Source organism: Orcinus orca, chromosome 7 (genome assembly GCF_937001465.1).
Source record: "Orcinus orca chromosome 7, mOrcOrc1.1, whole genome shotgun sequence".
NCBI classification, from domain to species: Eukaryota; Metazoa; Chordata; class Mammalia; order Artiodactyla; family Delphinidae; genus Orcinus; species Orcinus orca.
The window spans coordinates 119,421,856-119,435,164 of record NC_064565.1 but is presented as its reverse complement, the minus strand read 5'-3'; the positions used below and the strand labels follow the sequence as shown (position 1 = coordinate 119,435,164).

At 56.0% G+C, this 13,309-nt stretch overlaps 1 protein-coding gene across 2 annotated transcripts in view; it reads left to right on the top strand.

Moving 5' to 3' along the window:
• Positions 1-12,576, top strand: part of NDUFA10 (NADH:ubiquinone oxidoreductase subunit A10) — a 49,009-nt gene extending 36,433 nt beyond the window's left edge. For both annotated transcript variants that reach the window (XR_004482210.2, XM_004262538.4), the window contains one exon: positions 12,141-12,576. Coding sequence is in view for 1 of the 2 variants with exons in the window: in XM_004262538.4 (XP_004262586.1) it covers positions 12,141-12,209 (69 nt within the window). In the remaining variant the exon portion in view is untranslated. The remainder of the gene's footprint in view (positions 1-12,140) is intronic.
• The last annotated feature ends 733 nt before the right edge of the window (positions 12,577-13,309 follow it).

The following is a 13,309-nucleotide window of genomic DNA, read 5'->3' as shown; positions in this document are numbered from 1 at the left end:
TGCTAACGCTGACAGCCCTGCTCCTGGAAGGTCTGTTGCCGCCTCCAGGCCCTGAGATTCAGGAGGAACCGGGATTTAAGCTCCTTTGCTGCTTGTGGGATTCCAGGCCCCGCATGGTGAGGATTGGAACCCCACACTTGTGTGAGGACAGGCTGAGGCTGTGAATTCTTAAGACGCCCGCTGAGACCCCCTTGCCGTCAGGGCGCTTTCTTCCCTCCCGCCTTCCCCTGAGGGTGCGCCCTCGGAGCTGCGCATATGTGCAGAGGTGCATCACAGGTGTCCACCTGCACGGGGTGCCGCTTTGCCTTGCCTCCCAGCGGCTCTGCAGATGCCCCGGGGTGGCGGAGGCTGCAACTCTCCCTCTGGTTTCCAGCTCGCTCTTCATTTCAGCCCCTTATGATTTCTCGCAGAGCCCATCAGTGCATTTAAAAGCATTTGTAGAGGTTTTATATCACGAGGTTTTTCAGGGTATCGGGCTGTTGTTTTGCTGGAAATGGAAGGCGTCTGTTTCTTTGTATGATCTGAAAGCTGATTTGGTGCTGGTTCTTCCCATGTCCCTTCCACAGAGGGTCCAAGTGGGGAGCTCTGTGTCTTCCTTTGCTCAGTGAACCCCCGGGATGGAGAAATCTTTCATTCCCCAGCGTTGAAGGCGTAGGAGGGAAACGCAGAGGATAAAAGGCTTGTGCGGTGATGGGAGGATTCTGTCCGGGAGAGCTATTCGGGCATCTCCAGAGCACTGAGTGGTACGAGGGATGGTGGCTCAGCCCGCGCACGTGGTGCTGAGCCTGACGTTGCAGACACGCCCCAGTGGGGTCATCTCAGGCCGTGTTCTACATCGAGTCACTTACCACTCAGCAAATACTTTCTGTTGCAGGCACTGTTCTGAGCACTGGGGATATTGGGGAATAAGACAGAGTTGGGGGAGGAATGGGCAAGCGATCACCAAATACGTAGGGGGGGGCCTCTGAGTGCTGTGGGGCGGAAGTAAAGCTGTCCCGGGTGGGAGCTGTTTTGTGGAGAGAGGCCTTGGGTACCAGAAGACGTGGGTGTCCCGGCTGCACTTGCGGGGAGGGGGCAGGGTCGGGAGGTAGAGGCAGGCTTGGCACGTTCTAGGAAAGGAAGAGTCCACGTGGTGAAATGGAGGGGCGGGCCCAGTGCAGGTGAGGTGAGAAGGTAGCAGGGCGCGCGCAGCAAGGGCCTGTGGGCCGTGGTGTGAGGACTTTGGTTGAAGTCGTAGCAAAGCTGTGGCCCGTTGGCATGCTCTGAGCGATAGAATCTGAACCACGTGTTAGGAGGATGGCTCTGCGTGCCGTGTTGGATGTCGACCTTGCTGTTCCCTGTGCAGCCAGGTTTGTTCTTACTCCCTAGGTTTTCAAAACTAAACTATCATTGAAGGATTCAAACGAAAGAGGGTCCACAGGGGAAGGGCTGTGACTGCGAGACAGGAGAGTGGGCACCTGAGGTCCCTGCGATGGACGTGGGTATTGGTCTTACGACTTTCAGACTCACGTGTATGGTCCTAGGAAGAGAGTGGGGAGCAGTGTAGACCACACCTGGGTGTGCTCTGAACTGGATGCTGATGGCAGTGGGGACGATGTGGGGGTGCAGGGGATTCCTAAGAGGGGGAGTTGCTTGTGGCAACAGTGCCTTTCGTTGTAGACCGTCAGGCACTCTGGTTTATGGATATCTTTCCTTTAGAGCCTGGACAGACTCAGGGGCGCCGGGGCCTGAGTGGGAAGTGTCCAGGTCACAGGGTCCAGGCAACTCATTTTGCTTCCTGGGCGTTTGTAATTCTTTCTTTTGCTTGCCCTTGTGTAGTTTGAGGTCCACGCTGACATTTGGGCATGCGGTCTGCATGACTTACGCCCCGACAGGTGGCCCATATCCTGGGAAGGGGCCTGTTTTTCCGGGAACTTCTTCATGGGGCCTCTCAGCTCTTGCAGCCCTGGCGTTGGGCGCCTGCTTTCTGGCTCCACAGCGTGCAGGGTGATACGTTTCCGTGGTGGCCACGCTTGTCACACCGCAGAGCCAGGAAGAGGCCCTGGGAGCTCCCCTGTCCTGTGTATTCATCCGGCGCCCATTCGTTGCACTCTCAGTTCCAGACGCTGCTCTAAGGACACAGAGCTCTGGAGAGTCACCGACCAGTGGGGGCGACAGGCACGTGGACACAGGATGCGACGTGCTTCCCGCTGGGGGCTGACGGGGGAGAGGGCTTCACGGTGGTGGCCCGGGTGTTGGGATTACAGGACGAGGGGGTGAGCCGATTCGTCGGGAGCCTGGGGGCCTGGGTCTTCTCCGAGAGAAGGCTGGAGGGCTGGAGGCCGCCGGGACGGGGCTGCCGCGGGCAGGGGGGCTGGTGTGTTGGCTCCGGGGCGTGTGTTCATGACGGGAAGGGGGAGTGGTGAGGGCTGGGAACCGAGGCAGGTCCCGGGGGCTCCCGGCTGCTCGGGGATCCTGAGTCTAGCTGCGGGGAAAGGGCTTTTGTGGGCCCCTGGGATGAGCCGCGGGCTTTGTTTAGAATCATTGACTGCAAGAAGCCCTGTGAGGAGAACCTGAGAGACAAGGGAAGGGCGTGAGGCTCGGGGGCCAGCCCAGGGCGACACTGGTAGGAGGAGGTGTGCGGCAGAAGCGGGGTGGGGGTCGGGTCAGGAAGGCATCTCCCCGCGGCCGCGCACCTGGGGCACGGGGAGGCTGGCCTGAGGGTGAGGCCAGAGGGTCACGGTGGGAGCGGGCCTGAGGGCACGGGACGGGAGCGGGGTGGGGGAGGAGGCTGACGAGGAAGTGGCCTCGCTGGCCAGCTTTGAGCCCCCGTGTGGGCGGGCCCCGCGCTGTGCCCACAGGAAGGCATGACGGTTCTCGTCGCCGCTGGTAGGTGAGGCCCCGCGGCTCCGGGAGGGCAGGTGAGGCCACGGCGTCTGCCGTCCATGGCAGGCAGCCCTTCACGCCCAGGTCCCGGCTGGGGCCGCGGGGCCTCCCGTGCAGCCTGGGCCGGCGGCTCGTGGCACAGTTCACGTGTCAGCACTGCCCCTTCAGCTGTGTTGTGGCCCTGGGGCCTCCACTAGTGCGGAGCGACCTTTTTAGGAGAGAAGGGAGCTCGGGTTTTCATAGAACAGAAGGACTTGTAACGTCGGTTTGGTTTGGTTTGGTTGATCTGGTGGCCTGGGCGTGTGGCTCAGTCCTGTGGCTGGACTGGCTGGGGTCCTGCTGGCCTTCAGCCTCCCATCTGGTCTCCAGGGCCTGCCCGGGGCTCTCAGAGGGGCGTGAGTCCCCGGAGCCTGAGAAGCATGTGTCAACGCATTTTTCATTCACACAGCCCCTCCCATTTTCTGTTTGGAAGTGACCCTATAGACAAATTCATGTAAATACCTAGTGTGTGCATGAGCGCCTGCTAATTCTTTTAAGTCATTTTTCAGGCACTGTGCCAGGTCACTTTTTGTTACTGTGCAGCCCTCCCTTGGGGTAGACAAGCTGTGAGTCGGTCTCCACTTTACCGATTCCATCCCTTTCCAATTTAAGGAGGCCAGATGCTGTTAAGATACTGCGTTCCTTCCATGAATCCGATCTTGTCCAAGACAGTTGCTAGGACAACAGGATCTTCGGTTTTCTCTCCTGCTATTTTTATTTCTTTACTATCTCAGGTTACTATTTTCATTTTCCGTATCAAGTTCCTCTTTACCATTTTTAAAAATAGAGATGTTTAATAACTTTAATATGTTAACACTGTATGTTCTTGCCTTTACGAAGTTCACCTTAATAAGGACAAACTTGCAATAAACAGAAAGGCCTTAGGATCAATGTATCTAAACCTGCCGAAGAAGAAAGGTACAGACTCGGTCGTTTCATGTTTCCTCTCGATGTTCAAACCTTAGTTAGAGCTTAATTTGGTATTTATCTTTTATGTTAAAATACCGATTCTCAGTTTAGAAGTCGTTTAACATGAAAGTAGGTGCTAAATGTCTTCAGTCTGTCCTTCATTAGTTGTGGCTGGAAGAGGCACGCACCCCTCTGCCCTCAGTGCATGCCCCATGGAAAGCTCATGATCGAAGTCCAGTGTTCGTCTCCATGTCCGTTATTTATATTTCTGCGTGCAGAAAATAACGTATGTCCCTTGGAGAAGAAAGTTAGTGATAAAAGGTAGACTTTCTACCAGGTGCACTGATTGGTGTGCAGTTGCAGGTTTTCACAGGGACCTGCTGGTGCGAAATGATAGGGTAGTGTTTCACATGCACCCTGACCCACCAGGGGTGCCTGGACTTTGCGTGTGTCCAGTCATTCCTTTGGTTTTAGAATTTTTAGGACACATCCCGCTTTCAGGTATTTGAACGGGCGCTTGAGTTAGGAGCTTTTCTTCTTCACAGTTAACATGAGTTAAATGGGATTCAGACATTTAAAGTATATGATGTTGTGACACGTGTGGTGTGAAGATAGGACCTCAGTGTGGACGTATGTGTAATAGGCTGTGGTGTTCGTGTGCTCAAAATAGGAGGCACTCATTTTTAAAATAAAAAGATTGTTTTTGAAAATGGACTTTGATAAAATAAGATTTTTTGGAAGTTGATTTCATTTTTTTATACTTGATTTATGTTTAACGATAATGGAAAATTGGGGAAATTGTATATCAAAGAAGTGACTTTAATAACTAATTTCTCTGGTGCTCTTCTTTAAAATTAATGAGAAGTTCTCAGCCGGGCTCATCAGCATTCGTATGCAGTAATGAGTAACAGGGGTGGGGGATTGGAGTCCCCGAGCCACCCCACAGCTAGTTAGTAGTTTCCAGCTCCTTGGTGCACCTAGACAGAGCAGAGTCAATAGTACCTAACAGTACTATCTACTGCTCCAGAGGAGTAGAGCAGATCCAGAAGAGGCAAGGCGTAGTCCATCCTTTTCTAAAATATTCTCCTTTTTACGGTAATACAACACAGGATTTGATGCTAGAATTACTACCTATATTTAGTCCTCCAGGAAAACTCTTCCAACCAGGAAACCCCGAGCATCACTGACTACCCCTGAGGTGGTGCTAAGAAATAAAAGTGCCCCCACTCCCCGGGTAGTTCTTTGAGGCACACGTAAAAGGGCAGGAAAAGCGGGGCCTTCCCAGGGCAGGATGGTTGTGGACTGGACCCTGACATGCGTCCTGCAGTCTCACAGCGGCAGAGCTCAGTGTGTACTGGCTGACAGGAGGGGAAAGCTCCACGTGGTGCAGGGACTTCACGCGCTAACAGCGCACGGAGACGTGCCGTTTAATACAGCGGTATCTGCAGGGGCTGGTGGGCAAGACGTTCCTGGATTCGAGGGTCAGAGCATCTGGGCTCGGGTGTCAGCCTGCCTCTTCTCGCCCGGTGACCTCGAGTGCGGCACTTAACATCTTTTACCTCCAAGACAGTGCCTGCCTGCTGACCTCCCGTGTCCGATCCCAAGGCGGTGCTGGGACTGGCAGGCAGGCCGCCCTCTAGGATCCAAGTCCATCTTCATTGCGGCAGGCGTCACCAAGGTGGGTACCCAGAGGATGGGACAGTGGACTCGGGAGTTCCCAGGAGTGGTGCTGGCTCCCTCAGCTTGAGGAAAGGTGTCGTGGAGGAGCGGGCGTCGTTTAGGGCAGGCGTTCAGGAGGAAGAGATGATGCTCAGGAGGGCGCTCCAGGGAGGGCAGCCAGTGCTGGGGAGAGCGGGCCCGCGCACGTCCAGGAGGCTCGCTGTGGGCCCGTGAGGACCCTCGATTCGTCTGATGGGGGCTGAGCAGCGGGGGTGTGGTCGGCTTTCTCCCGAATGGTATTTCCAAGGGCATCGGGTCATCAGACTCACTGAGTGTTCTTTCCTCCCAAATCGTTAGTTTTCATAAAGCGGCAGTTTTCTTACGGGACTTCTTTCCTGAGAGTGATTCTCTAACTGGTAGATAACTGCATGCAGTAGCAGCTGGGGCTGGAGAGTTAGGCGTTCTCTGAGCAGAAACCGGAGTACCGGCACCGAGGTCATCCATTGAAGGGGGCGCGCCCGTGACCTTTGTGCTGTCAGCCGCCTCCGGGGAGGGGCTTCCTGGGTCAGGGCGAGGCGCTTCTGCTGAGGGACCCGCTGCTCCTGACCTGCTCACGTTTCAGCCCTGCAGCAGCATCTTACTCCCTCTTTCCCTGGCTTCTGTGTGCTAGTTGATTGTTTAACGTGGTTCTGTTTCATTCCCTCCGTTGACCTATCCGCTGCACCTCTTTATCTCATCGTTAGTGACTGCTGTGAGGTGTGCAGTGCACACCTTTACCTTGTCACGGTCCCCCAGAAAGCCAGCATCGGGCCACGTCACACATGACGTGAGCCCCTCGCAGCCGGCTTCTCTCCCCCCTTCTGTCCTCTGTGCTGTTACGCGTGTGTATTTCACTTCCACACATGTTAGGAACCTCAGGATATACTGTTACTACTTTGGCTTTAAACAGTTCATTCGAGCTTTTTATTCCGTCTTTCCTCCTTCCTGCCCTTCTTCCTGCAGCTGTGGTTCCTGCTGTGCTCGGTTCCTTCATGCAGGTCCAGGTTTCACCTGGCTGAGCAGAGCCCCCTTCAATAGCTGAGCTCCTACTACAGGCCTGCTAGTGATGACTTCTATTAGCCGTTGTTTAGAAAGATATGTATTTCCATTTCATTTTGGTAGATTTTTCATTCATCATAGAATTCTGGGTTGACGGTTGTTTTCTGCCAACACTGAAGATACTCCATAGATTCCTGGCTTGCACAGTTTCTGATGAGAAATATGAAATTATTCTTATCCTTGGCCCTTGTACCTAATGGAGCTGTTTTCTCTGGCTGCTTTTAAGACTTCCCCTTACTCTCTCTTTAATTATTATGTGCTCCTGTGGTCTCCTCTCTGTTTGTCCGGCTTGGCGTTTATTGAGTTTCTTGGCGGTGAGGGTTTCTAGTTTTCCTATCATTTGGAAAATGTTTGGTCGTTATTTCTTCAGATCGTTTTCCTCCCCCATCGAGGACTCTGAGTGCACATATGCTGGCTGACTTGATCCTGTCCCGCAGGCCACTAAGGGTCTGTCCATTTGTCCTTGACCTTTTCTCTCTGTGTCTTGTTTGGGATAGTTTCTGTTGCTCAGTCTTCAAGTTCACTGCTGTTTTCTTCTGCGGTTACATGTAATAACGCTGTTAATTCATTGCGTTAGTTTGGGTCCTCCGAGAAACAGAAGCCAGGATGGGAGTAAACACTGATGAGGTTTTGGAGGGAAGCCCCTGTGAAGGATAAAGGGACCAGACCTGAGGTGGAAGGAGTCTGGCCCTGTGACAGGGAAGGGGAGGGGAGGAGATTGGGGAGGAACAGCCCAGGAAGGGTTTGGCCAGGCCGACGGGGTGTCCTAGAGCCAAAGGCTCCTGCTGAAAGAGGCCCACGGCCCATGGATGGGCTGCCATGGAACTTCTGCTGCTCTTGGTCGTGGGCTGCACCCTTACGTGGGAGGCGTGGCCTCTGCGTGAACAGGGTGGCGGGCCCAGAGGGTCAGCACCTGGGCCCTCGGCCACTCGGGCCTCCTCGCAGCAGGGCATCTGAGCAGCACATCTGCATGGCTGCCACACCTACCCAGTGGAATCTGTATTTCGGGGATCCTGGGTTTTTTTAAATTCTAGAAGTTCTTTTTATATTTTCCAGTTCTTTCGTTATTTTCCTTTTCCATTTAATTTCTTGATTACATGGAATATTTTTATAGCTGTTTTAATGTCCTTGTTTCCTAATCCATCATCTTTGTCATGTCCTTAGTCTGCTTGATTTTGTCCCCTGGTTACAGGTTACATTTCTCTCTCTCACGTGTCTAGAACATCGGTTGCCGTAAGTCACGAGCCTTTATGTTTATGAGCACCAGGTTTTGTTTCGTTCTGTTGAATGGCAGGCAGTTAAGATACTTGCAAGTCAGTTTAAGCTTTGGGGGCTTGATGTTTAACCGTTTTGGTGGGTCTAGAGCAGCCTGTCTTCCAGGGAAGGGTTAGCCCGGTCCCCGGCGTGCAGTGAGCGGTCCCTCTGCTCTGGCTGGCTCAGCCCCAGGGCAGCTCTTGGACTGCTCACCCGGAGACACCCTGGGACGTCCTTTGCCTGGGGTGCTCTCCACCCGCTGCGGGGGCACCGCCCCACGCACCCTGCCTGCTGCTCAGCTAGAGACCAAACGCGCTGGATTGATGTGGCTCTCTTCTGCCCAGGTCCTTCCCCCTAGCACTCAGCCCATGTCTACGCGGTGCCACCAGCACACTCAGGTGGTCCAGTTTCCAGATGCGTGTGGCCAGGGGTTGAGTCCAGGCCCTATTACTCCCTCGTGGCGGGAACTACAGGCATCACCTGGCATGGGTTGGCCTCTCGCTTGGGCTGTCCCTAGTGGCGCCGCTAGAGGCCAAGGTGACTGAGGTCGTGGCCATCAGGGAGCAGCTTTCCACGCCCGGCGGCTCCAGCAGGACGCGCTCCACCCCATCCTGTCACCCTTGCCCCCCCGTCCTCCTGACCGTGTCCTCTTCTCCGCTGTCCGGGTCGGTCAGGGAGGACTTCTGCATCCCCTCCACTCCTCCAGCACTTTCCACCTGCTACCATCCCACTTCCCAACTGGTTTATATATTGTGTGTATTTTATAAGGTTAGAGAAGATGGGACTTTTATTCGTGTCTCAAAGCAGCCAGGACACAGTGTATCAAATGTAGAAGGAATGCACAGTTTCCTCCAGGAGGATGAGTGCATGTATGTTTCTCTTCTCAGCTGGCTTTTGTCCAAGCAGCTGCCAGTTTAAGCCTGTGCCGGCATCTCTAAGCTGCGTGTGACAGCAGTGCCTGGGAGGAGCAGCCTCTGTGAGCCCAGACCTCTTGAGCCACTCACGGCACCCACGCCGTCCCGGCCTGTAGCGTGTAGAGATGGGCGCCTTTTTCTAAAATCAGAGCTCACCCAGGGTTTAAAGTGTCCTCACAGTCAAACTCAGCAGCATCACTTTGTTTCAGCCGCACCACCCTGAGCTCAGACCTACCATGCCTGCGGCTCCCCCGCCTGACCCAGGACAAAACTGACTGCGGGCCCGCGGCCAGGAGTCACGCTCTCGTGCTGACGGTCGGACGAGGTGCCTGCGTCAGCTTCTGAGAGATGCTCCCGCCAGGAGGTCCTGGGCCACTCCGTCCTCACAGGGCCACAGAGCGTGTTTTCTCAAGTGGTGAATGTGGTGGACTGGGGCTGGGAGGTTTGAAGGCTGACTTAAAGAAGCAGATGCAGATATGAGGTGATGAAAAGGAAGAAGCTTTGTTTTGCATTCTCGTTGTGAAGCATCCCAAATGGGAACCCTCCTGGGGTTCTCTGTTGGCTTAACTGCACTGAAAGGGAACCCTGAGGGTCTGGGGACCCTTGTCTGGGTATGAAAGGCCAGTTAGGTGCTGCCCCAGGAGGTCCAGAGAGCAGATTTTGTGATGCAGTTAATAGACGCTGGCTGCACTCAGCGGTTCCACATTCCGCGAGTTTTTATTCTCTGCTCTGTGGTTTAAAATTTGATTTGCAAAGAAGACAGCAGAGCCAAACTGTGGCCTCCCGGCCCTTCCTCAGCAGGTGCTGGGGGCTGGCCTGGTGCCGGTGTGCTGGTGTCGGCGAAGCTTGAAAACCTTTCCGATGAAAAGAAATCACTTTCTGGTGTGATAAAAATTACGGAGTGATAAAAATTAAGATTGTTCTTTTATTGCTGCAGCAGTTGTGTATTCATAGCAGTTGGCTGGGAACGTCTTTGTGGACAGGGAGAGACCACGTGGGGAGATGCACCCGCGGCTCCTGCTTTGTGGCCCCTCTGCCCCCATCCTGGTTCTTGTTCCCAGGGGGTGGCCGCTCTCCCACGGCCTCAGCGCGGCCTCTCTCTCGTTGTACAGACACGCCCAGTGTCTCCGTCATAAAACGTAGAACAAGCTGCATGGGTTTTCTGTAGCAGCTGTAACGAACGGCCACCGGCGGAGCGGGTGAGAAGGTGCCCGTGTCATTTTCCGGTTCTGGGGGTCAGAGCACAAACCCAGGCGAGGGGCTGTGCTCCCACTGGGGCTCTGGGGAGCCTCTGCTTCTTTCCTTTCCAGCTTCTAGGGCCCCTCGCGCCTTGGCTCCCGTCCTCGGTCAGGCCGACCTCTGCTTCTGCCACCGCATCTCCTGACCTGACCCTCTTCCAGGACCCTCATGATGACCCTGGGCCCACCTGTCAGTCCAGGGCGGTCTTCCCGCCTCGAGGTCCCGGCTTAATCATGTCTGCACAGGCACAGGGTCTGGGCGTGAGGGCGTGGGAGTCTAGGGGGGATTTTGCGATCTCAGTACCCCCTTGACACAGAGGCTCTGCTCACACCCCATCTCCGCACACAGCGCCCCCTGCTCGCAGGCTCCGGGGCCCCTCCTCTCCTCGGGTTCTCCCCCGCGCCGTCCTCGCTGGGATGGCGGCCCCTCCCTCGAGATGCCAGGCGGCAGCTGTGCAGCTGGGTCTCCAGCAGAGCCCCGCCTTCTCGGCCACCGACCCAGCTCCCCACCTGCCCGTTGGTGGTCTCCCCGCGGCGGCCCACGCGCTGCTCCCATTCCGCTTGGGAGCCAACCGGGGTGCCCGCCTCCCTGGGGGGGTGCCCGCCTCCCTGGGGCGCCACCCGCCTCTCTACCGCTCGTGCTCTGCTGTGCTGCCCAGGCTCTCCTGAGCCCTTAAGGCCCGTGGAGGTCGCTGAGACCCTCGCGCAGGGCCGCATTTGCAGCTCTTCCGGCCCAGTGACCACCTTCTGCCGCAGTGCCTGTCGGAGTTGGAGAGCGGGGGTGCCTCCCTCACTCCCGGGTCCTCCTGCCACTCCTGTCCCCTGCTCCTCCCGTGGCCACGCCAGGCGTCCCCGCTCGCCCCGTCCCCGGGCTCTGCTGCTCCGTGTGCGCCCCCTGCCGGCTCCCCCTTGGCGGGCACCCTGGGCCGTCGTGTGCCACTGGCTCCCTTCCCAGTCTCCGCCCAAGGGGATGACTCCTGGGGGGGAGCCGGGTGTTTCCTTTCTCCTCTGTTGTATACCCAGGATGCTCCTAGCACCTGGACGAAACCTTGTGCACAGAGGCTTCCAGGGCCGGAAGCTGCGGTCAGCCTGCACTTCGGTCCTCCCCACTTACAGGTCCCCGCTTCTCTCCACGTCCTGCAGCCGCGCACGCCCCCTGCAGGCCTGTGCACCTGCCAGAGGGGACGCAGGCTCAGTGCCGGGATGGGTAGTGTGGCCGCGGGGCGTGTCCAGGCAGGGCTGTGTCTGGCCTCGGGTGTGACTGTGACCCCCTCCTTGCACTGTAGCCTCTGCCTCCACCTCGGTGTGGCTGGTAATGAATGCCCTCTGCTGATGAGAATCAAGGAAAGGCGGATTTCTTTTTTAAGCTGCTTCAGTACTTGTTCTCAAGGGCAAAGCGTGGAAGATTTTTGTGTGCAGTATGTAGTGTGTACGTATCTACTGTTGGACCACATTAACTGGAAGGTAGGAAAAAGAAAACTCCGTATTTTGTCCCCACTGTTAACTGGATGAATCTCATTGTGCTTTGCCTGTTCCCTGCCCGGCCCATGCAAGACTCCTTCCAGCCTGGCCTTCAGAGCCAGGCTTCCACGCTCCACGGTGGAGGCCAACCCCGTGACGCGCCATCCCAGCCTGTGGACCCCTCGCCCTCGCCGCAGGCTCCCTTCCCCTGGGAGCCCTCCTGGCCATGTGAGGGAGCCTCTGTGCCCCTCCAGGTCCACCCTGTGTGTGCCCTGCACCCCTGGGGCCCCTGCCCCCGATTTGTGGTGGGGCCCATGGCAGGAGGTGCTGGCAGGAGATGGGCAGGTGGGGCAGAGAGAGGGGCTGAGACACCTCCCCTCCCACCCTCTCCCCCCCGAAAGTTGCGGCTCCCCTAGGTCAGTGCCACTTCTGCCCGAGGCTCCGTGGCCACCCTCCCAGCAGCAGCACGGACACGCGGGTTGGCCACTGGCATTTGTAGCCCCCCCAGCAGCATGGAGGCTCCCGAGGGCAGGGTCGTGTTGTGCTTCCTTCCGCGGGACCCCTCACCCTTACAGTGGGACCGCCAGAAGCAGGCCCTGCCGGCGCGGGGAGGGGAAGGGCGGAGTGGAGGAAGCCGTCAGGTGAGCTGCGGGGACGGACGGACGTTGTAAACTGCTGGTGACCACGGCTTTCCCTCCCGCAGCTGCCGGGCCGCAGGTACAGCCCTGGGTACAACGAGGACGTGGGGGACAGATGGATCTGGCTGAAGTGACGGCCGCCTCCGTGGAAGCTGCCTCGCGAGGATGGAGGTGCACCCAGGCCGCCTGACTCCCCTGGACTCCACGTAGCTTAACATCGGGGGTGGGAGTGAATGATTCTGAAGTTGCACAGTGGAAGAAACGGCCCAGCAAACAGCAGTCTGCCCTGCAGTGTACTTACGGGAGTGGAAGGAGGCACCCCCATTTAAAGGGGGGCCCTCCAGCTTGATTCTGGGACGATGATCACTGGGGAGAAACAGTCTGCTGTGAAAGAGCAGGTGTCACTTGGAGAATCTCATTTCGTCACAGTCATGCTCTGTGTCAGGCAGGTTTTGTACACTGTGTGTTCAGACTTCAAGAAATAAAACCGTTCCTGTGGCACATCCCTCCATTATACATCTGCCCACACGCATACGCGCCACATACGTGTGTACGCACACACACTTACCATTAGCCAACAGTTGGCTTTGATGTGGTTTGGTTTGATCAAGACATGTATTAGGATTGAAGAGTTTTTCTGAAGCATTTCTTCTTTTTGTTTTAGAATGTAACTACTACATTAGAGAAAAAGGAAAAAAGCAAAGAGGAAATACCAAAAAGAGGAAGCAGTTACCCTAGATTCATAGAGCAGAGTATTGGCTGTGAAAGGGCTTTGGGAAGAGTCTCCTGTGACGGCCCCCGTCGCTGGTGGTGCGACTCCTTCCTGAGGGGACTTTCAAGCACAGTGTCAGTGGGTAAAACACAAAAGCAAAACATACTCTCTTTATCACCTAAAAGTCAAGTTGTTGATCAAAACTGAGTCACGTGAGAGAAAATTGCATTTGCTTATCCACCTCTGTTGAAACTTAGAAACAAAAGTAAGATTTCCTGAAGGCCAATTGCTGAGGTCCTCGTTTTAGTTGCGGAGTTAAGCTGTAAGTCCTGTTAAGTTGGGTTTTCTACTGTGGAGCCCCACTGTGTTCAGCATGGTCCCTCCGAGCCCGCACGTGTCTATTTAAATGTAAATGAATTAAAATCCATGTCCTCAGTTGCGCTGGCCACAGCTCAGGTGCTCGGAAGCCACGTGGCCCGTGGCTTCCGTCCCGGATGGCGCAGGCGAGACGGCATCCTCACC